Raw genomic sequence first — 23,285 nt, 5'->3', positions numbered from 1 at the left:
AAATACGGATCAACTACTGTCTACTATACATCTCCACTTGGATGTCTATTAGGTATTCTAACTTAATATGGCCAATTCGATTCCTATTCCCAGAACTATTCCTCTGTCTTCACCATCTAAGTAAGTACACCACCCTCTATCCAGGTGCCCTGACAAAAACCTAAGGGTTATCCTTGATGCTTCCTTTCTCTCACCCACCACATCCAATCCATCAATAAGTCAAAAGATATCCCCTATCCATCCACTTTTCACTACCTCTGCCAACACCACCTTAGAAGAAAGCACAATCATCTATTTCTGGAATGATGGCAAAGCTTCCCTTTGTCTCCCTGTTTCCACTTTTATCTTTTCAAATACTCCCAGCCCTAATCTGTTCTTCACATAGTAGCCAAATGAGTCTCTAAATACGTAAATCAGATTTCATTCCATTACATAAAATCTCCTGTTTTCCCTTTGCACTTGATGTAAAATCCAAGCTTCTGACTATGGTTCTTCCCTAGCTCTCTGATCTCACTCCTGTTATTCTTCCCATTGCTAACTGAGTTCCAGCCACACTGGGACTTTGGTCCTAGAACATGTTAAAGTTGCTCCTGCCTTACGTTTCTGTATATATGTTTCCTCAGCCTGAAATCCTCTACCCCCAGATTTTTCCATGTCTGGCTTTTCCTGTCATTCAAATATTAACTCAACCATAACTTCTACAATGAGGGCCTTCCTGACTGTTTACTCTTTATACCCAACCCCTGAAATTTCTTCCACTCCTCTTGATTCATAGCACTTGTAACTATTTGAAATTAGCTTGTTTTTGTTTTTATTTTTTAAAGTCTTTACTGAATTTGTTACAACATTGCTTCTGTTTTATGTTTTGGCTTTTTGGCCACTAGGCATGGGGATCCTAGCTCCCTGACCAGGGACTGAACCCGCACCCCCTGCACTAGAAGGCAAAGTCTTAACCACGGGACCGCCAGGGAAGTCCCCGAAACTAGTTTGTTAATTTATTGCTTTACTTACTTACTGTCCCATTGGCCCTGCCTTCCCACCAAGTTTCTTGAGAGAGGGAACTCTGTTGTGTTCACTTAGCTTCCTCTTGTAACCTCAGTGCCTAGAGTAGGGCTGCCACACTGTAGAAACTCAGTTAAGTTTTCACTGAATGAATAAGTAGAGAGAAATTCTAAAGACTGGTAAAATTAGGTGCTATGATTCACTAATTTCACCTGAAGAGATTTCACATAAGGAAATAATGAGACGAATGCACAAGGTTTGTGCACACGTGTATATTTTTTTTTTTTTTTAATTTTTTTCACACGTGTATATTTTGATTTTGACACTCAAGTTATGCCCAATAGTGGCAGACTGGGTGATTATAAAACGTTATGCAGCTATCAGATGAAGGATATGTAATAATATAGAAAGGTTTCCTCTTATGCTGTTCAAGGATTTTTAAAAAATGCAAAACAATGCCCATATTTATCAACTTATTTGTTTGTATAAATAAGTCGTTTAGATGACCAGCTTCTTTACTGGCTTTCTCCTGCAAATGCATACAGCAAGAAACCCAGAAGGACAGACCCCAACTGTTACTTGTTATATCTTGATGGTGGGAGTATTGATTGATATTTATTTTCTTCTTTTTTGCTTATCTGCATTTTCCTACAGTTGATCATGCACATTTTTTTTTTGGTTAAAAAAAAAGCCATACAGTATCTGTATCTGGTTTTTTACATATTCACTAAAATATTTTTCTATTTTTTATTTTCATTTTTTAAAAAATTAATTAATTAATTAATTTATTTATTTATTTTTGGCTGTGTTGGGTCTTCGTTTCTGTGCGAGGGCTTTCACTAGTTGCGGCAAGCGGCGGCCACTCTTCATCGCGGTGCGCGGGCCTCTCGTTATCGCGGCCTCTCTTGCTGCGCAGCACAGGCTCCAGACGCGCAGGCTCAGTAGTCGTGGCTCACGGGCCCAGTTGCTCCGCGGCATGTGGGAGCTTCCCAGACCAGGGCTCGAACCCATGTCCCCTAGCATTAGCAGGCAGACTCTCAACCACTGAGCCACCAGGGAAGCCCTTATTTTCATTTTTAAACATCAACTTTTTACCTGTTTTTCTACCCTGAAAAACTAATTTTAAGTTTTTTTCTTCCTCAAAGGGCAGCCATTGGGGTTTCCCACTACTTAATAAAGGTCATCATAAATAAATGAACACAAAGGAAGCCCTTAGATTTCAGAACCCTCCCACTGGGGTTATACTAAATGCAACATTTAAAGGCATTTCAATTTTACTATAGAAAGCTGCTAAAAGCTAAATTAAAATATTCTAACTAGGACTTCAAAAATAAATGGCTGGGGCTTCCCTGGCGGCGCAGTGGTTGAGAATCTGCCTGCTAATGCAGGGGACACGGGTTCGAGCCCTGGTCTGGGAAGATCCCACATGCCGCAGAGCAGCTAGGGTTGTGCGCCACAACCACTGAGCCTGTGCGTCTGGAGCCTGTGCTCCGCAACAAGAGAGGCCGCGACAGTGAGAGGCCCAAGCACTGCGATGAAGAGTGGCCCCCGCTTGCCACAACTAGAGAAAGCCCTCGCACAGAAACGAAGACCCAACACAGCCATAAATAAATAAATAAATAAATAAATAAATAAATTAAAAAAAAAAAAAAATAAATGGCTGCTTTTAAAATTAGCTTGTTAATGTTAATATTAGATTAAAATCTATAACCTTTTTTTTTAGTACACAGGTAAGAATTCAAAAGCACATCCTAGCTATGTGCCTAAATCATTATTGCTCAGTTACCCTGAAATAGTGGTGTTCCATCTGGACCAATAAAGTCATAAAGAAAATCTAACAAAATGGAAGGCAGGAAAATCTGTACTAACCAACCATATTTCTCCAGTGCCACTCCCAGTTTCCTTCTTTCTTCTGTGCTTTAATTCTAAGATTAAATTCCAGGAACAAATGGTTTTCTTATTTCCCCTCTAATTTTCATCAGTTCACCACCAGATGAAATTTCTGTAAGGTTAGTCTACTACGAGCAGTTTTTTACTGTAAGTAGAATGCTTTTGCCATTTAAATCGTTTCCTTATATTTTATTTTTTCCCCAATAAATATAAATGTAAAATACTTACTGTCCTATTATTAAACTGATATGGTATTTAACAGGTAACTCCGAGAAAGGTCATGTCAAAAGAGGTCATAGCAGTAATTATGAACAAATGTATTAATGAGCATGTATGTGTACGGAGGCTTTTACGAATTTCAGTTATATGTCAGGGAGAGTTCTTCAAGTTAAGAACTGAGACCAAAATCCCAAACCACGCTTATACCGTGTCATTTTTTTGAGGAGAAAGCCAGCTTAGTAATACAGAATTTAAAATAACATTTACTTTAACTTCCCAATCATAAAATTAATACCCGTACATTGCAGAGCCCCTGAAAAATAAAAGTACAATGCAGAATAGAAAAATCACAGTAATACCTTGTATCTTCTTCTTCTACGTATGCGTGCGTGCAGACACACACACACACAAACTGGAATCAAATTCTAAGTATGTCTGATCTAGACTTATCTGTATTCATACCTATGATCCATTTGAATCACCAGGGATTTGTCAGAACTGATAATAGTTTCACAATTTTTATATGATTATTTTTTTTATGACTAAATACATACTTGAGCATACTGCTGGAATCCAGAATACATTGGGCTACTGGGCGGTACTCCAGAGTTAGGTGGTGCTGTGGCATTCTGATATCCAGGCTGAAGAGTTGGATAACCATACCCGAACGGCTTAGCCACTTTTGAAGGCTGAGGAGCAGCTGGGGCTGGGGCTGGGGCTGGGGCTGGAGCAGGGTCAGGCTCAGGAGCGGGATCAGGAGCAGGACTGCTTGCTGATGAGGAAAGCATGTCTAACAAAGGGAAAATCATGGCGTTAACAACTGACGATCAGGACTCCGCAAATACTCTTGGGTGAGCCATAGCCTCTGGCGTCTCCCGTTTTATTAAAACGTTTTTATCATGAGCATGTTTGAACATACACAAAAGTAGAGAGAATAGAATAATAAACCCCATATATCCATTACTCAGCTTTAATAATCATCAGTATTTTGCTAATCTTGTTTCACATGTTCCTACCCCATCTTTTTTTTTTTTTACACGTGTATTTACACGAAAACCCCATTTCGTATCATTTCATTGACAAATACTTCAGTTGGTATTTCTAACAGATAAGACCTTTATATTTATGCATATTAAATATATATAATACCACATAGCATATAATATATATATTTATGTATATTAAAAATACAGTTATTTTTCCTTTTATTCTCTCAGCAGAAGTGGCGCTAAGAAGCAGAAGACAAAGCAAAGCAATAAAAAGAGTGTCGGGCTTCCCCGGTGGCGCAGTGGTTAAGAATCCGCCTGCAGATGCAGGGGACACGGGTTCGAGCCCTGGTCCTGGAAGATCCCACATGCTACAGAGCAACTAAGCTCGTTCGCCACAACTACTGAGCCTGTGCTCTAGAGCCCGCGAGCCACAGCTACTGAGCCTGCATGCCACAACTACTGAAGCTGCGTGCCTAGAGCCCGTGCTCCGCAACAAGAAAAGCCACCGCCATGAGAAGCCCGCGCACCGCGACAAAGAGTAGCCCCCACTCGCTGCAACTAGAGAAAGCCCACGCCCAGCAACAAAGACCCAACGCAGCCAAAACTAAATAAATAAAATAAATTTTAAAAAAACAAAAAGAGTGTCAACTACTCTTTGCTCTAACTTGCCTTTTTATCTGACCCTGACCTTTATTTAAAAAAAAAGTCCATGGAAGGAGTGGCATATTACCACAATCCCCTACAAGTCTGCTTTATTTGCAGAGGCAAAAATGAAAGTATGAAAGACAGTCTAGAATAGTGTCCAGCTCCTAAAACAATGTCTGGTATGTAGTAGAGGCCAAATAAAATTTAATGAATGAATGTTCTTCTTTTATTTAAATTTAAAACAGAAACTAAAACTTGATTAAAACTGGGGGAAAAAAACTGTAGAAAATTTAACCACCATATACAAGAATAACAACAACAAAAAGTCAAATCTAAAATGCATGTGGTGTATTTTAAACTCTCATGTCACTGTATTTCACTGTATATTTTCATATAAAAATTATATTCTTCACCAGCAATCAGACTCTGCAAAAAAAAAAAAATATGTTCTTAAAAGCATCTGACTTAACAAATTTATTTTTTCAAAGTTTATTGAGGAATCATCTTTCTACTGACTCTCTTCGCTCTCATTTTGAAGAGACCTTCCTAGACATTCTGCTGTCTATTGTCTTGTGCTAATTAGGCAAGCACTGGCTTACTGGCTTTCTGGTAACTTCCCAGACTTCTTAAAAGGACTAGAGCGTCAATGCAGTGTCATATACTTAGATTTCCTGCTTGTCTCTCCTCACTGTGATGGGACTGTAAGTAGAAAGGTCTCTTAACATGACAACAGTCATCAGCTTAAGAAATGAAGAACTGGAGCCCTAAACATGAGGGTCTAAAACTTTTTCCCCCTTTTTTAGGAAAAGGACAGTATTTCATACATTTCTATAGTCCCTAAGATCTACCTAGTACCTGACACACAGACTTAATTCAGTTAATCTTACTGTGATAGATTTTCATGGCTTTCCTTAATTTCGGTGCAGTATACATAGCTAGAAAATTTACCTAAGGTTATTCACTTACTGTCAAAGCACAGTTCATAACAAGATTAAGATTTGTTGATTAAATGAATACAGATAAACACAGCAAGGTCTAACTCCAAGGCCATCATCTTTTAACTACACCACATTAGATGTTTTATTTCAGGTTAATTTGAAGCTCATGAAATACGATAATTGAATAAATAGTATTCATCTTTTAGTGAATGAAGTAACTCTTCTAGAATATTTTGACAATGGTAATTGCTTTTGGAATGGTCCACAACTTTTTACACACACACACACGCACTCTCTCTCTCTCTCTCTCTCTCTCTCTCTCTCTCACAGATCCCTAGGGAAAGAACCCTTAACCACAAAAGGCTGAGTAGCTTATTTAAGTATTCTTGAAATGTTAAAAGGGAACTCTGTACTAAGCTGAGAAGATTAAAGTTTTCTACTGACTCATAGAACAGAGATAGCAAGACGGTGTGTGAAGTCCAGCACACTCCAACTTCAATTAAGCTTCATCCTGGATAATTAACAACATGATAAGAAATAAAGCGAAGAGCAAAATTACTTGTTCTGTTAATCCTAAAGTTTCGAATCATTAGAAAGAAAAGACAAAGAAGGAGGTCAGGTGTGGTTGTCAGGCTGTCAGTGATAGGAGACAGGCAAATAAGGAAGATCACAGCACAAGATGCTATAATGAAGTAACTAATCATTATAGAAGTTCAGTTCGTAATTTTTTTAAACACTATCCACCACTCCTGTTCCTACATATGACCAAAGTTACTTCCAGATATGGTTAAAAGTAATGCCTCCAAAACCTACCCCCAAGTTGGTTAATCTATTTACCTGGTGGAGGCAGCCAGGAGCCATAGGGGGAGTAAAGAGTCAAAGACTATTTATATTCAGAGGCTAGTTGGAAGAAATTCAAGGACCTAAGCATGAGAACAGAAATATAAAATTTATTTAAGGAATTATTAGCATAAAAAAGAAGGGAAAAGAAGAGAAAAATTATTCAGTATTAAGTCTTTTAGAAAGAGGAAAAAGACAAAGAGCATGGTAACAAAAATCAAATAATAAATTTCCTTAGGCCTCCCCAAAACAGCATCCACAGTTGTTATATGACAATTACACCATTAAATTAAGGCTGAAAAAACCAGGAAAATGTCCCTTTTTTCTGTTAAAAATATAGTCTGCTAATTATGTATAGTACATGTTCATGTTTGAAAGTAACTGATGGTCAGTAACTTTTGAAATAAACATCAAATATGCACCAAACAAATTACCTGGATAGCTGCCTCCTTCTAGGGCATCGTAACTGTTGGGCATTGGAGAAGCACTGCTTGTGGTAGAAGAGCTGTCAACACCTAAAAGGAAAACCAAAATATCTACTAAGTTTAAAATGACAACGTATCTTAAAGCAACCTTTGGCAATTTTGAAAAACGATGTTTTGCTGATCTAGGAAAATTCCTGATCCTAAAAACATGAAATGACTGATGTTTAATGACATTTAAAAAACCATACATAAATTTCTGATAATAAGAACAGGGGGCGAAAGTGGGAAGAATACGGAGCTGCTAAGTGGAATAAAATTTAAGCAGACACACATGATGGCATCTTAAAGAAAAGATACACAACTTTCAAAGTAGTCAAACACCCAAACATCAATTTTAGACTGATAGAAATGTTAATAAAATCACACCTCAAAGACTGGATCTACCAAATCACAAGCTATTGAATACCCTATATCAATATCACGCTATTTTAAGATAATTAAATTTTAATGACTTTTATAACTCAGCATAGCTGTATGAAGCCTTCGTAAGAGAGGAATCTATGGCTTGGGTTGCTACCTAGCATGTTACTAAGCTTTTCTATGCCTCGGTTTATTCATCTGCTCAATAAAGATTAAACAGTACCTGCCATATTTAATAAGGTAACGAAAATAAAAGGTACTCTAATAAATATGTGTTAGACTGTAAGAATTTTTATTATATGTGTTCGTTCAAAACTTGAAAGATTAACGGGAATATTCAGTGGCCATTTACGATAAAACGTAGTGGTGTCACACAGCTGGTAGAACATATATTTCTCTCATTCATTCACTTAACAAATATTTTATGGAGAGCCTACAGTTAACATAGGTAGATACACTAGAGTGTATACTAATGAATAAAACTGAAAACGCACACAGCCTCTCTCTTGCGTTAAAGATCTTGGTCTTTTTCACCAGAAGACAAAATTCTGTGGTACAGAGGTTATCCCTGGCTCTTAACACCAATATTATAACCGGGTTTAAACTACATTTTAGGTTAATTTTCAACTGTGATATAGAAAGAATAGATATGCATAATTATCTTTCATTGAATAATTTTGGATAACTACAAGAACTCAGTGTATTGACTCAGGGCATAATGGCTAAAATTTTTTGTGTAGGAATATTTTGTTATCAGTAAAGAACAGGATCTGGAGGCAAAAGACTGTAGTTACGTTAGACTCTGTCATTTAATTGCTAAATAACTTTGGGTAAGTGACAATCATCATAATACTCTCTCTCGCAAAATGAGAACAATTTTTTAAATGCCCTATGTGTGCTTTTTAATGTTCTTGGGATGCTTAGATGAGACAGTGGTAATGAAGCAACTTACAAAACATGAAGGCTATAAAATAAATAATAGGTGAAGGACACTAATACATACAAAGTGCTTTCTTTGTGATAAATAGAATACTGTTGCATATATATGTCATTACTCTTAATTAAGAATGGGAAGTAATGGCTCTTCCTTTTCCTTGTATTTGTGAATTTGTAACTAAAGAAGAATGCTGATATACAAGGTCAAAAGTCTTGAAGTAATAGCATTAAAAGACAATACACCAAAACCCAAATATTCACCAAGGGATGAATGGATGAACAAAATGTGGTATATCTATACAATGGGATATTATTCAGCTATAAAAAGGAATTAAGTACTGATACAGGCTACAATATGAATGACCCTTGAAAACATGCTAAGCAAAAGAAGCCAGACACAAAAGGTCACACACTGAATGATTTTATTTATATGAAATATCCAGAATAGGTAAATCTCTGGAGATAGAAAGTAGATTGGTGGTTGCCAGGGGCTGAGAGGAGGGGGAAATGAGAAGTTACTGCTTAATGAGTATAGAGTTCTTTTTTAGGATGATGAAAATATTTAGTTTTATCAAGTTCACTACATTTACAAAGTTAGAACTAGAAAGAAGTGGTGACTGCACGACAACCCAAATGACAGAATCAGATAGAGGTGGTGGTTGCATGACACTGTGAATATACTAAATGCTACTGTATGCTTTAAAATGTTTAATTTTATGTTATGTAGATTTCACCTCAAAACAAAACAAAACCAATATGCCAAGACATTTCAATGGGGAAAGAATATTCTCTTCAACAAACTGTGCTGGAACAACTAGATATCCACATGCAGCAGAATGAAGTTAGACCCCTTCCTTACACCTTATGCTAAAGTTAACTCAAAATGGATCATAGACCTAAATGTAAGTGCTAAAACTCTTAAAATATGGGAGTAAATCTTCACGACCTTCGGTTAGGCAATGGATTTTTAGATATGACATCAAAGGCACAAGCAACAAAAGAAAGACAATAGATATACTGGACTTCATCAAATTAAAAACTTTTGTGTTCCAAAGATATCATTAAGAAAATAAAGAGATAACCCACAGAATGAGAGAATATATTTGCAAATCATATATCTAGTTAATAAAGGTCTAATATGCAAAATATTTACAGAACTCTCATGACTCAACAATAAAAAGACAAATAACCAAATTAAAATGAGTAAGGGATCTAAACAGACATTTCTCCAAAAAAAGATAAACCAATGGCCAATAAGCATATGAAAAGATGCTCAACATCACTAGCTATTCTGGAAATAAAAATCAAAACCACAGTGAGATACCATTTCACATCCACTAGGATGTCTGTAATTCAAAAGACAGATAACAGAAAGTTCTGGCAAGGATGTGGAGAAATGGAAGCCTCCACGAGATTGTAAAATGTTGTAGCCATGTTGAAAAACAGTCTGACAGTTTCTCAAAAGGTGGCAAACAGTTATCACATGACCTGGCAATTCCATTCAAGAGAAATGAAAACATACACCCCACAAACAGTTGTGTGTGAACGCTCACGGAAGCATTACGCATAACAGCCCAAAAGTAGAAACAACCCAGATGTCCAACAACTTACGAACAGGTAAATAAAATGTGATATATATCCACACAATCAGATATTATTTAGCAATAGAAAGGAACACAGGACTGATACATGCCATAACACGGATAAAACTTGAAAACATTATGCTGAGAAAGAAGCCAGTCACAAAAACCAAATAAATAGTGTATGATCTATTTATATGAAAGGTTCAAAACAAACAAATCTATAAAAACAAAAAGTAGATTAGTAGATTAGCGCGTGTATGTGCGCATGCGTGCGTGTAGGGAGACAAGAATAGGAAGTGACTGCTAAAACATGGAGTTTCTACTTTGAGGTGAAGAAAATGTTCTAGAATTACACAGTGATGGTTGCAGAACTTTGTTTAAATTTAAATGAGTGAATTTTATGGTATGTGAATTATATCTCAATAAAGTTGTTATTATAAAAATACCATAGAGGGCTTCCCTGGTGGCGCAGTGGTTGAGAATCTGCCTGCCAATGCAGGGAACACGGGTTCAAGCCCTGGTCTGGGAAGATCCCACATGCCGTGGAGCAACTAGGCCCATGAGCCACAACTACTGAGCCTGCACGTCTGGAGCCTGTGCTCCCAACAAGAGAGGCCGCGACAGTGAGAGGCCCGCGCACCGTGATGAAGAGTGGACCCCGCTTGCCGCAACTGGAGAAAGCCCTTGCACAGAAACAAAGACCCAGCACAGCCAAAAAAAAAAAAAAAAAAACAAACCCATAGAGAACAAACGTATGGACACCAAGGGGGAAAGTGGCGGGGGGGTGGGGGTGGGGGTGGGATGAACTGGGAGATTGGGATTGACATGTATACACTGATGTGTATAAAACTGATGACTAATAAGAACCTGCTGTATAAAAAAATAAAATAAAATTCAAAAATTCAAAAAAAAATACCATAGAAACAAAAATAAACAAATGAGACCTAATCAAACTTAAACGTTTTTGCACAGCAAAGGAAAACACCAACAAAATGAAAAGACAATCTATGGAAGGGGAGAAAAAAATTGGCAAACGATGAGACCGACATGAGGTTAAATATCCAAAATACACAAACAGCTCATATAACTCAGTATCAAAAAAAACCAAACAACCCAATCAAAAAAATGGGCAGAAGACCTAAATAGACATTTCAACAAAGAAGACATACAGATTATCAACAGGCACATGAAAAGATGCTCAACATTACTAACTATTATAGAAATGCAAATCAAAACCACAATGAGGTATCACCTCACACTGGTCAGAATGGCCATCAACAAAAAGTCTACAAATAAGAAATGCTGGAGAGGGTGTGGAGAAAAGGGAACCCTCATGCACTGTTGGTGGGAATGTAAATTGGTGCTACCACTATGGAGAACAGCATGGGGGTTCCTTAAAAAAGTAAAAATAGAGCTACCATATGATCCAGCAATCCCACTGTTGGGGGTATATATCCAGAAAAAATAAAAACTCTAATTTGAAAATATATATGCACATCAATGTTCAGAGCAGCACTATTTACAATAGCCAAGACATGGAAGCAACCCACACGCCCATCAACTGACAATTAGCTTAAGGACATGTAGAGAGTGTGTGTGTATGTGTGTGTGTGTGTGTGTGTATTTATATATATACACACACAATAGAATATTACTCAGCCATAAAAAAAGAATGAAATATCGCCATTTACAGCAACATGGATGGACCTAGAGAAAATTATACTTAGTGAGGTCAGACAGAGAAAGACAAATACTATATGATATCACTTATATGTGGAATCTAAAAAATAATACAAATGAATCTATATACAAAACAAAACAAAGCTTTTGCACAGCTAAGGAAACCATAAACAAGACGAAAATACAACCCTCAGAATGGGAGAAAATATTTGCAAACAAATCAACGGACAAAGGATTAATCTCCAAAAATATATAAACAGCTCATGCAGCTCAGTATTAAAAAAACAAAAACAACCCAATCCAAAAATGGGCAGAAGACCTAAATAGACATTTCTCCAAAGAAGACATACAGATGGCCAAGAAGCACATGAAAAGCTGCTCAACATCACTAATTATTAGAGAAATGCAAATCAAAACTACAATGAGGTATCACCTCACACCAGTTAGAATGGGCATCATCGGAAAATCTACAAACAACAAATGCTGGAGAGGGTGTGGAGAAAAGGGAACCCTCTTGCACTGTTGGTGGGAATGTAAATTGATACAGCCACTATGGAGAACAGTATGGAGGTTCCCTAAAAAACTAAAAATAGAATTACCATATGATCCAGCAATCCCACTACTGGGCATATACCCAGAGAAAACCATAATTCGAAAAGACACATGAACCCCAATGTTCCCAATGTTCACTGCAGCACTATTTACAATAGCCAGGTCATGGAAGCAACCTAAATGCCCATTGACAGACGAATGGATAAAGAAGATGTGGTACATATATACCATGGAATATTACTCAGCCATAAAAAGGAACGAAATTGGGTCATTTGTAGAGACGTGGATGGATGTAGAGACTGTCATACAGACTGAAGTAAGTCAGAAAGAGAAAAACAAATATCGTATATTAACGCATATATGTGGAACCTAGAAAAATGGTACAGATGAACCGGTTTGCACGGCAGAAATAGAGACACAGATGTAGAGAACAAACATACGGACACCAAGGGGGGAAAGCGGCGGGGGTTCGGGGGTGGTGTGATGAATTGGGCGATTGGGATTGACATGTATACACTGATGTGTATAAAATTGATGAGTAATAAGGACCTGCTGTATAAAAAAATATATAAAATAAAAATTAAAAAAAAAAAACAAAACCCCGAAACAAAACAGACTCACAGACACAGAAAACAAACTTATGGTTACTAAAGGGGAGGAGGGGGTGGCACAAATTAGGAGTATAAGATTAACAGGTACATAATACATAATACTACTTAATTATTCTGCTTAGCTTCTTCTTTCCATGTCAAATCAAATATTAATGCTTAAAAATATTGCCCATTTAGATAATAATGCTATAGTAACAAACTTTAAAGTATTAATTTGATAGAAATATTCTATTTATTGGATAATTTGAAACCTGCTAGTTTAAAATTCACTTTCAGGGCTTCCCTGGTGGCACAGTGATTAAGAATCCGCTTGCCAATGCAGGGGACACGGGTTCGAGCCCTGGTCCAGGAAGATCCCACATACCACGGAGCAACTAAGCCCATGCGCCACAACTACCGAGCCTGCGCTCTAGAGCCCGTGAGCCACAACTACTGAGCCCGGCGCCACGACTACTGAAGCCCGCGCACCTAGAGCCCGTGCTCTGCAACAAGAGAAGCCACCCAATGAGAAGCCCGTGCACCGCAAAAAAGAGTAGCCCCCGCTCGCCGCAACTAGAGAAGAGTCTGCACGCAGCAACAAAGACCCAATGCAGCCAAAAATAAAAATAAATAAATAAATTTATAAAAAAATAAAATAAAATTCACTTTCAGGGACTTCCCTGGTAGTCCAGTGGTTAAGAATCCACCTTCCAATGCAGGGGACATGGGTTCAATCCCTGGTCGGGGAACTAAGATTCCCACATGCTGTGGGGAAACTAAGCCCATGCGCTCTAGAGCCCGCGCACCACAACGAGAGAGCCCGCACGCCTCGACTAGAGAGAAGCCTGAGTGCAGCAACGAAGAGCCTGTGCGCCACAACGAAGAGCCTGCGTGCTGCAACAAAAGATCCCACGTGCCGCGACTAAGACCCAATGCAGCTGAATAAATAATTTAAAAAAAATTTTTAAATTCACTTTCAGAAGAAAAGAACAAATGCAAATCTCTATTTTGAACTTGTTAAAATATCAAAGCAACAACAAAAGTTATAAATCCAGATGAACCACTAAACTAAACAGACTCAAACTTTGCTAAAACTTATTGTTCAGATTAATTCTAATTAGGTTATGCCATTACTGCCAACACAAATCAAAATGATATTTTTTAAAAAGGTACATTATGAAACATGTCAATATTCTAAACATGCTTAAAAACACCTTCACTAGTTCCCCTACCATTTTACAGAATAAGGTCTAAATGCTTTTATACTGCCATAAAAAAAACTTCAAAATTTGTCTTCCACTTTCCTTGTCACCTCCATCTCCCACCTGTTCTTGTACCATCTTCCCTCTTTTAACCTTATGACACAGTCACACCCAACTTCTCACTCTTCATCCCAATACACTATTTGTTGTGTTATGTACCGTACATATTGGTCTGTTAGCCTAGATTTTCTTTTTCCACATGGCAAATTCCTACTCATCCTTCAAATTTCAAACCCTTCCTAAAACCTTTCTGACATGCCAATGGAAATCATTTCTTCTCCTATATAGGGACATTTTCTTAACCCTGAATTACTGTACTTTTCAAGCTGTACTGTAATCACCTATGATATCTGCTTCCCTGTCATATTATTAGTATATAGAGGCAGCTATGCTACTGTATTGATATTTGGAACCACGATATCAAGCAAAATACTGCTTTCTAAATACAAGCTAGTTTTAGTCGAATGAGAAGCTTTGGTACTTGTCACCACTCTTAAATCCTCTGATAGGTCTAGTTTGCCTTAGTCACTTCACGCTACAATTAGTGATAACAAATATTCTGAGATCAAACGGAGGGTGAATATGAATGTAATGCTTGGGAAACATTTTCCCTTATTCTTTTACTGGCTGTATGTCACAGGTTGAGAGAAGAAAAGGGGAAGTCAGAAAAGAGGGGGAGCTGAATCTGAGGAAGTAAGGAGTAAGGTCAAATGAATAGCTCAGAATCTGTGAAGCTGGGGGAAAAAAATCAGGATGCACTGAAGCCTTCTAAAAAAAACTTAAGCCATTCTCTCTTTATGGGTCAACAAAGCCTAATGTGCTTACTTACTAGTATTGTTCAATTTGAAATTAACCAGGTAATTTGAGATTTCAGTTCCCATAACTTGTATAAAATACGGAAAAACTGTAAGTCAAATTCCATCTCTACCACTTACCAGTTGAGAGACAATGGACAAGACTCCTAACATTTCTGAGCCATTCCTTATTTGTAAAAACAGATGTTATAACACCTACTCCACAGGCCTAATGTTAAGATTAAACAGCTATAACAGATATAAATTGAACAGATACTAGCCAGAGACTCAGAAAATGTTCTTCTTTTTTTCTCTTCCCTCTTCCTATGCTAAAACAGTGCTACAAAAGAGGGGAAAAGAAAGACCAAGACAAGAACCTCCTGATGGATAAGGCCAATCGTTTGTTCTCAGACTTTCCTTAACATTTATCACTGTGAACCAAGTTACTTTTGATTTGTAAAAATGGTTCTCTTCTTTCGGTAATACTCTGCTAATGCTCCCCCCCCCCCCCCCCCCCGCCACCCCCACCCACCCCCGTCTCCAATCTTCCTTCTACCTTAGTCTAAGAACTCTTATTTCTTACTGGCTAATTCCAAAAGCTTCAAGCTCTAATCAATTTCTTCTGTAAATGCAAAATCAATTTGCATTTCCAAAATGCAAGTTTGGTTACGTTATTTTCCCATGTAAACTCCTTCAGTGACCTCTCACTACCTTCAAGATAAAACCCAAACTGCTTACTAGGAAACGCAAGGTTCTTAAAGATCTTACCCAGCCATCCTACTCACCCTCATTCAATTCTTCTTGCCACTGCTCTCTGCAAACCATAGGTCCCAAACTCACTAAAGTTCCCCAAATATGCTACCTTCTCTCAAGTGTCTTGCTTTGTTTCAAAAAGTGTCTCTGCCTCTCCCCAGATCCCTCACTTGCCCAATTCCAAGTTCTTTCAGATTCAGTTTAGGTTCGCCTGCCCGCCCTCCAGGAGAATCCTCCCTGTCATGCCACCCTACCTCTGGTTCCAAATTCTCCTATGCATTCCTATAAAACACTATGATTAACACAGGACTTACTATCATTTTGTTCTATATTCCAAATCAGACTGTGAGCTTCTTGGGTTTTTAATCAAGCTCACAAATAGGGAATTATTAATTTGTTTATAAATTGGTTGTTCAGAACTCAGAACACACTTTTTCAAAGAAATAATGAAATAACTGGCATTTATTATCCCAAGTTGTTTCATAAGCACTCTTTAAAAAACCCATAATCCATATTATTGATTAAACACTATACATTTATGACAGGCTGGAAAATATAAAGCATTTGCAAATGTTTAGTATTTCAGTTAATTAGTTTTAGGGCTAGCCTAGACATCCAATCACTATTTCTATTTGAAAGTGCCTTCTGAATTCTAACTCTGGACACCGGTACCAAATCTCCTTCTGCTATAGCCCTAATACTCTGCCCTCTTCCACTGTACAGAGAGTTGGAGTTTCCAGCTATAGCAATTATATATACAGGATGTTTGCAAGCTAGATGTTCAGCTAACAGGTATCATCTGCAAACACATGACCACATTTTCTTTTCAGTGTATATGAATACTGAAAACCCTGAAACTAATACTGTTCTTAATGGCATGGATATCTTTTTATATCCTTCACAGACCTAGGACATGTATTCAATTTCTAAAATTTAAAAAATATACTAAATTCAATACGTATTGAATTTAGTTGAAAGATATTTATTTGTTAAAATAATCACATAGTACATCAGTTAAAGAGAAAGATAGATTTGAACCCTTTTAGGGATTTTCTTTGGCGGGGGGTAGGGGAGTGGTGGAAGGAAAGGGAAGATGTTGATCGAAGAGTACAATCTTCCAGCTATACATGTTCTAGGGATCTGGGGATCTAATGTATAGCATAATGATTATAGTTAACAATACCATATTATATACTTGAATTGAAAAAAAAAAAAAAGAAGAAGAATTTTCTGTGGAAGTTAGCGATAAGGCCAATACTGTGCTGTTATCTACAGGAGTTGACTTAATTTGTTCTGTGTCAAAATACAACATTACTTTTTAAAATATCCAAGCAAACCATAAACATATCATTATCTGTGACATAGTACCTGGCACTGAATAATTACTATTAGCCTCTGTGAAAGTCAAATAAAAACTGACTAGCACCTTAAAACTCATTATGAAAAAATCAGAAGTTTTTTCCTAACATCATTTACAAAATATAGCATCAAGCTGTCACATTACTAGAGGCATGGGAGAGAGCTTCCTGTTGTCCTCTGGCCTCTTCCTAACCTGAAAACTCCCTAGAGGAAAGGCACTGGGCGTATGGATAGCACGTGACAGAACATTAGCTGACAGTGTCTCCCAGGGACGAGGGCTGATACTGATCTTTGGTTTTTTACTTCCCTCTTTATTTCACTGCTTACTCCCTTTCACTCCCATTTTCAAGTTAGTATTTCTTACTAGTATAGGTATGACAGTGCTTGTCTTCAGTACTGAATCTAAAACTAACAAAAGGTCCACTCTGGCACTAACAACTGAAGGAGTGAATACCTGTGACTGAATAAACTTAGTGAGGAATTTAAGATATAACCATTATGGGAACCTGATAGCTTGCTATCTGCTCAAGCTTTCTTTAAGTTTATTCTCCAACAATTCTGAACTTTTAGAAGCTGCCAAGAAAACATAAGACTGCCTCTAGTACAAAATCCTATTTTAGTTTCCAAGTGTGCATTTAATGAGGAAACCTTAAAAAGGAAGCCTATTTGTAGCATGTAATTTAAAAAATTAGATGGTTTAATGTAAAATCAGAACTGAAATCAAAATTTCCTTTTAAAACTGAAAGTTTTAAATAAATATCCGTGTACTTGACTCCTGGATAGACCTGCTGTCAAGGAAACCCTAAGCTTTAATAAATGAAAAGCAAAAATAAGAGGATAGTTACTTTAAATATAACTATAAAGAAGATTATTACTGATTTCCAAACCTGCTTGCTAGTTGATATTTCATTACCGCTTAATAAATTTTTCCAAAATTGGAGAATAATCCACATAAACTAAACACACAAAAATCTCATGATTATAGGGAATGAATACCACTGAAATGCTTAAAAAAATAGAGCACTCCAAAATCTCTACTTGACAGATACACTTATATGTAATCTCCGCACCAATTTGAGGCATTCTTCTACTTTTTTTACATATGAAAAAAATACTGTAACTGAGCAGGATTTAAAAAATAAAATAAAATTCATTTTAAAGCTAGATTTCCTTTTCATTTTTTCTTTCCCCTCACTTAGAATGTCCCTTTAATTTGCAATCAACAAAAACAGGACTTTTTTTTTTTTTTTTTTTTACAAACCATGAAGAGATAACACCAGGATCCTAGTAAAAATGTCCATAGTCCAGTCATTATTTTGCTGCACAATAAAAAAGGCAAAGGAGGAAGACAACATGTAAGAAATGCCATGGTGACCACTGCCATGTGCCCTTTAGTTCCCACCTATTCCAGGGCTTTGTGTTCTCACTAGGAGATAAAGACTATCCTCTTCACACCTCTCTGCAGACAGACCTCGGGTGGTTTGAATCTCCACTCTGCTACTTAGGAGTTGTGTGACCAGAGACAACTGTTACTATACATGTTCAGATCGCAGTCAACTCATCCGCAAAATGGAGCCAATTATCTCTGCCTTGCAGGATTGTTGAGAAGAACAAATTGAGATAAAAACATGTTCTCAATGTTAGTAATGACACCTAATTTTTTTTTTGAGAGATTTTACCATTTGCCAGACATTGTTCTAAGCTCTTTACGAAGAATACCTTCAATCCTCAAAACGACCATATGTAATTGTTACTGTTATGATTCCTCATTTACAGATGAGTACATTGAGACTCAATGAGTTTAAGAAACTTGTCTAAGGTCACAAAGTCAGTACGTGACAAAGTCAGGATTCGAATTTAGAAGAAAAGACACAAAACCCCACAGCTTTTAGCTCTTTAGTGCGGCATCTGGCACACAGTAAGTACTCAAAAATGTTAGGTATTATTAAAATCTAAATGCTGTGAGTTAAGAATTTGGGGATTTTTAATCTGTAATATATTCAAGAAAAAAGTAGTTAAGTAAGATAAGGTGATGGGAGAAAAGCCATAAATGCTAAATCTTTCTGATTTTCCAATTTTTTTTTTTCTGTCTAAGTAAGGGAAAGCGGTTTTCAACCACTGCACCTAATTGTAAGCAGAACAAAAACGGGGGTAATTCAGGCTGACAAATAACATTACGCAAAATAACACATTTTTGAAATGTGTAGAATAAGGATCATGAGATTAAAGAGTGAGACATATGTAGGATCTGAATAACAGATACATTAAATAATAATAATCACTCAGGGCCTGGGAGCAATGACTCATCATCAGCAATGACCACACGTTACGAGCAGGTCCTGGTTTCTGAAACACCCTTCTCTGCTACAGGCACCAGGACTACAGGAAATGGTTTGTCCCAGGCTTGCAGCAGCCCAAATACAAGACGAGCTAGGAACGTCTTATCGAGGACTTAAGGTACTTAAAATAAGTGCTTAAAGATTCATGGGAACCTTTTAAAAAGACAGTTTGAACGAGCTGCTACTGGCCAGGACAAGCTGCTATCAAAACAATTAATGACACTAATGGATTATTACCCACTGAATAAAATAAGAATCCATGAGTCAATATGAACCCAAAGAAATCAACAAGGGAGAAGGGAAAGCTCTTCTTCACAATGAAACCTGAACTCATAAATATAGAGGGAATGTTGCAACTAGAAAATCACCAATGAATGTTAAAACTAATGAGTGACGGTTTAAAAAAAAGAACAGGAAATTTACGTAGTGTCACAGAATTTCCCCACAAATGACTTATTAATTTCAATGGAAAAAAGAAGTACCTTTACAGGTGAGAAACCTGGCAGACACCATCTTAATCAAGTGATCAAAGTTAACATCATCAATATGGGGACAAATCAACAACATGCGCCTTGGACAGAATGTACTGAGAATACAACGTTACTTCAGTGGTAATCTTGCCAAAAAATGCATGATTTGAATCTAATCACAAGTACACACCAGATAACCCCAAACTGAGGGACATTCTACAAAATAACTGGCCTCTATTATTCAAAAATGTCAAAGTCAAGAAAGAGAAAGAAAGGTTAAGGGACTGTTCTAGTTTGAAGGAATCTCAACAGAAATGACGACTAAATTCAGTGCATGACCCTGGGCCATGGAAACAGCTGTAAAAGATCTTACTGAGACAACTGTTGAGATTTGACTATGGACTGTGTAACAGATATTATTGCAACAGTGCTCAATTTCTTGACAACTGTATTGTGTTTATGTTATGTAAGGCATTGTCCTTACAGTCAGGAAATACATACTGGAGTATTTAGAGGTAAAGGTTCATGATATCTCCACCTTCAAATGACGTAGGAAAAAATGTTTATACAGAGAAGCAAATGCGGCAAAAATGGTAAAGTGTATACGGTAGTTCCTTTCACTCTTCTATAAGATTGAAATTATATAAAATAAAAAATTACCCCAAATTCAGAAAGCTAAATGGGGATGTAGATTTTTAAGGTAAGAAAAATTACTCTCCATCTGGAACCCTTTATTTTCAACCCACCACCTCAAATCATGCATAAGGATTTGAATATTTAAAAAATGCAAAGGAAATGGAAACTTTTAGTTAAGCGGATTGTTTACAGAGCAAATCCTTCCACTCAATTATAAAGATAACAGACAGAGAATCATGGTCATGTATAATAACCTGAAAGATCATCACTTGTTGGTTCAGTCAAACTATTAGAATTAATGGACGAACTGAATAGCTTAATACTCAACAGTTATACTTATCAAAGGCAGAAAAAGATATTAAACAGCCTGCAACACATAATCGCATGCACAGTTTCTTCACCTAGCATGATGTGAACTACTACTTCATGAAGCAGGAAAATAAAAATTTGGGGTCTTCTAAATATATGACAGGAAAGGCCACAAGGACTTCAGAGGAACAATGTCCTATTTCTCTTTCACTTTTATAAAGTCCACATGATTCATTTTGATTAGACTAAAGTAGCATGCAAAGCAGAAAATAAAACATCCCTAAAAGGAATCCTAAAAGGGTGCTACAGCAATCATCAGCCAAAAGCTTCAGTCAGGACTCATTCTTTTGCATGTGGCATGAGAGAAAATGCACTTCGGAAAGAAGAAAGCACTCTATCATCATGAAAAATGCATCGTTACTTACAAAATGGTAGAGATGTCCAAAGGAGAAAACACAAAACAAATAAACATGCAAAACACCTCATTTCGAGTGACCCAACCTTCTATAACTGAAACCAAGCTATTGAGCTAAATCTGCAAAGACACATTTTTTTAAGGACTAGTAAGACTGTGGACATAAAAAAAGAAAACTCGAGTAGGAAAAGATCAAGAACTGGTGTAAAGCTAAAGCAGACCTGCTTCCTCATCCTCCTCCTCCTCTTCCTCATCATCGGAAGTGGATGACAAGGGAGTTGGTGCGGAGCTAGCTTGATTATTAACATATTCACCATACTGCATGCCTGTAAAGTGGAAAGCACAAACACAAGAGTCAAACCAACAGGAAAGATGAGAAATAAAATTCTGACATTGCATTAAAAGTGAGAAAGAACTCTGACATTCCGAAGAACATCCCAGCATGCATATTAATATCAGCTGATTTATTATCAAAACTGAAACAAACCGTTAGAAAATCTCTGCGAAGCAGTTTAGTAAAAGCAGCTTTAATATGAACTAATTGGTTTAAGTGTAAAAAAGAAAAGTACCATGTCTGACACTGTTAATATTTAGGAAACTGCACTGATATTCTCTGAACATTTTACTGAGCTCTGTGTATGTTTACCTTCTTTGACCTTGGGGCCCTTGTGGTGTACTTCCTTTGGGACTGTGTATTCTTGGTGAGCAGTGATCATTTCTACTGAAATGAATTTATACAGCACACAACACAAGTACAGCTACTTGGTACCTTCCTTCTGCTAATGCCACCCTGCTGGTAACTCAGTTCTCAACGGAAAAAGAATGACAGTTAAAGAAAAGAACTGTATTGAGCATAGTTCTCTGCTCAGAGTAGACGCTCAAAAAAAAAAAAAAAAAAAAAAAAAGGCTTATTAACTGTGGCCCTACAAGTGAGACAATTACAGAAAAGCAAATTTTCTGAGATGGCCAATCATCTCAGCATCAGACTAATGCCTACGTGTGAGTCTGAAGTAGGTGAATGAGACTAGTCCTCAGTGTGAGATACAGCAAGAGAAAGCAGAGTCTGTGGAAAAGGCACAACAACTGGTAACTGTATAGTACTTTCCTTTAAAAAAAAAAAAGTTGATTGCATATTTTTATTATTTGATTAATCTAGCAAAATCAAGACAAAAAAATTAACATCCACAAAATTTCTAAGGGGGAAAATTTTTAAAACTTAATTAAAAATGCAAACGCTTCATACATAAGAATAAACATCCTTACGAAGAAAAATCTTATAGCTCAATTTGAAAAAACAGTAACATAGTGCGGATTTTCAAGAACATTTCACAATATTGGAAGCACAATGAAGCCCTGCCTCACCGAAAAAATCATGTGGTACACCTCTGATGCTCTCTTTATTGTTTTTTTCAGATGACCTTTTTAATTAGCATGGAGAAACATAACTCATGCCTATAGTAAGAAAAAAGCTATTAAAGAGTAAAATCTGAACTTAGAAGAGAGCAAAGGTTAAACTGTATACGAATGAAGCTTTGATCCTCATGACTAAAGAAGTCATGGAAAAATCTGCTAGCTTTGCTGAAACATGTTTTAGATACAGATAAAATGGCAGTTATCACAAATTCATCTGCGAAAGTAAAAATCAATGTAAAATAAGTTCAGGCAACACAAAAAATAAACTTGATACCTTGAAAGACCAAATTCAGAGTGGCATGTTCCTCTAATAAAGGCCTAGTTAAAATGAAAATTTGACTAATATTAGACCTTAGGTTAAATATACTAAGAAGTTTATAACAGGCATAAGTTAACAGTAAAAAGATTTTATAGAAAAGAAATTCTTCAATTTAAGAACTTCTTTAAAAACAAAGTACTTTCCCAAAATACCAATTAGCATTGCACTTTAAAAAGTACACATGTAGGTATGTATATAATAAGCAGAAAGAAGAGAAAGAAGAAAAAAAAGAAATTACATTTACTGTGCTAAGCTAAGAGAGGCCAAAAAGCAGGAAGAAAATCCATTCTTTTCATGACTGAATCATTCTGTAGACTGCTGACTCTAATCAAAGAAGCCAAAGCATGGGGCAAACCTATATGTATTATAAGACAAATATTTTCCTCTCTTTTTCCAGATTTACTGAATAAAAACAGGTATCACATATTATTGGAAAAATATCCAGTGCTTAATTGGAAGCAAATGAGATGGCTATCCAACGATTAAAGAAAAATTTATAGAGCAACT

General features: G+C 36.8%; 1 protein-coding gene across 4 annotated transcripts in view; it reads right to left on the bottom strand.

The window, feature by feature from the left end:
- Positions 1-23,285, bottom strand: part of SEC24B (SEC24 homolog B, COPII coat complex component) — a 99,116-nt gene that overhangs the window by 31,274 nt on the left and 44,557 nt on the right. For 2 of the 4 annotated variants that reach the window (XM_068543291.1, XM_068543292.1), the window contains exons 4-6: positions 21,268-21,372; positions 6,958-7,038; positions 3,666-3,901 (exon numbers count right to left, since the gene is read on the bottom strand). In XM_068543291.1, the coding sequence (XP_068399392.1) occupies positions 3,666-3,901; positions 6,958-7,038; positions 21,268-21,372 (422 nt within the window). The remainder of the gene's footprint in view (positions 1-3,665; positions 3,902-6,957; positions 7,039-21,267; positions 21,373-23,285) is intronic. The other 2 variants (XM_068543293.1, XM_068543294.1) reach the window with 1 other exon arrangement.

This window comes from Eschrichtius robustus, chromosome 4 (genome assembly GCF_028021215.1).
Source record: "Eschrichtius robustus isolate mEscRob2 chromosome 4, mEscRob2.pri, whole genome shotgun sequence".
In the NCBI taxonomy this organism is placed as follows: Eukaryota; Metazoa; Chordata; class Mammalia; order Artiodactyla; family Eschrichtiidae; genus Eschrichtius; species Eschrichtius robustus.
Note: the sequence above shows the minus strand (reverse complement) of the source record. Positions and strands in the feature narration are given on the sequence as shown.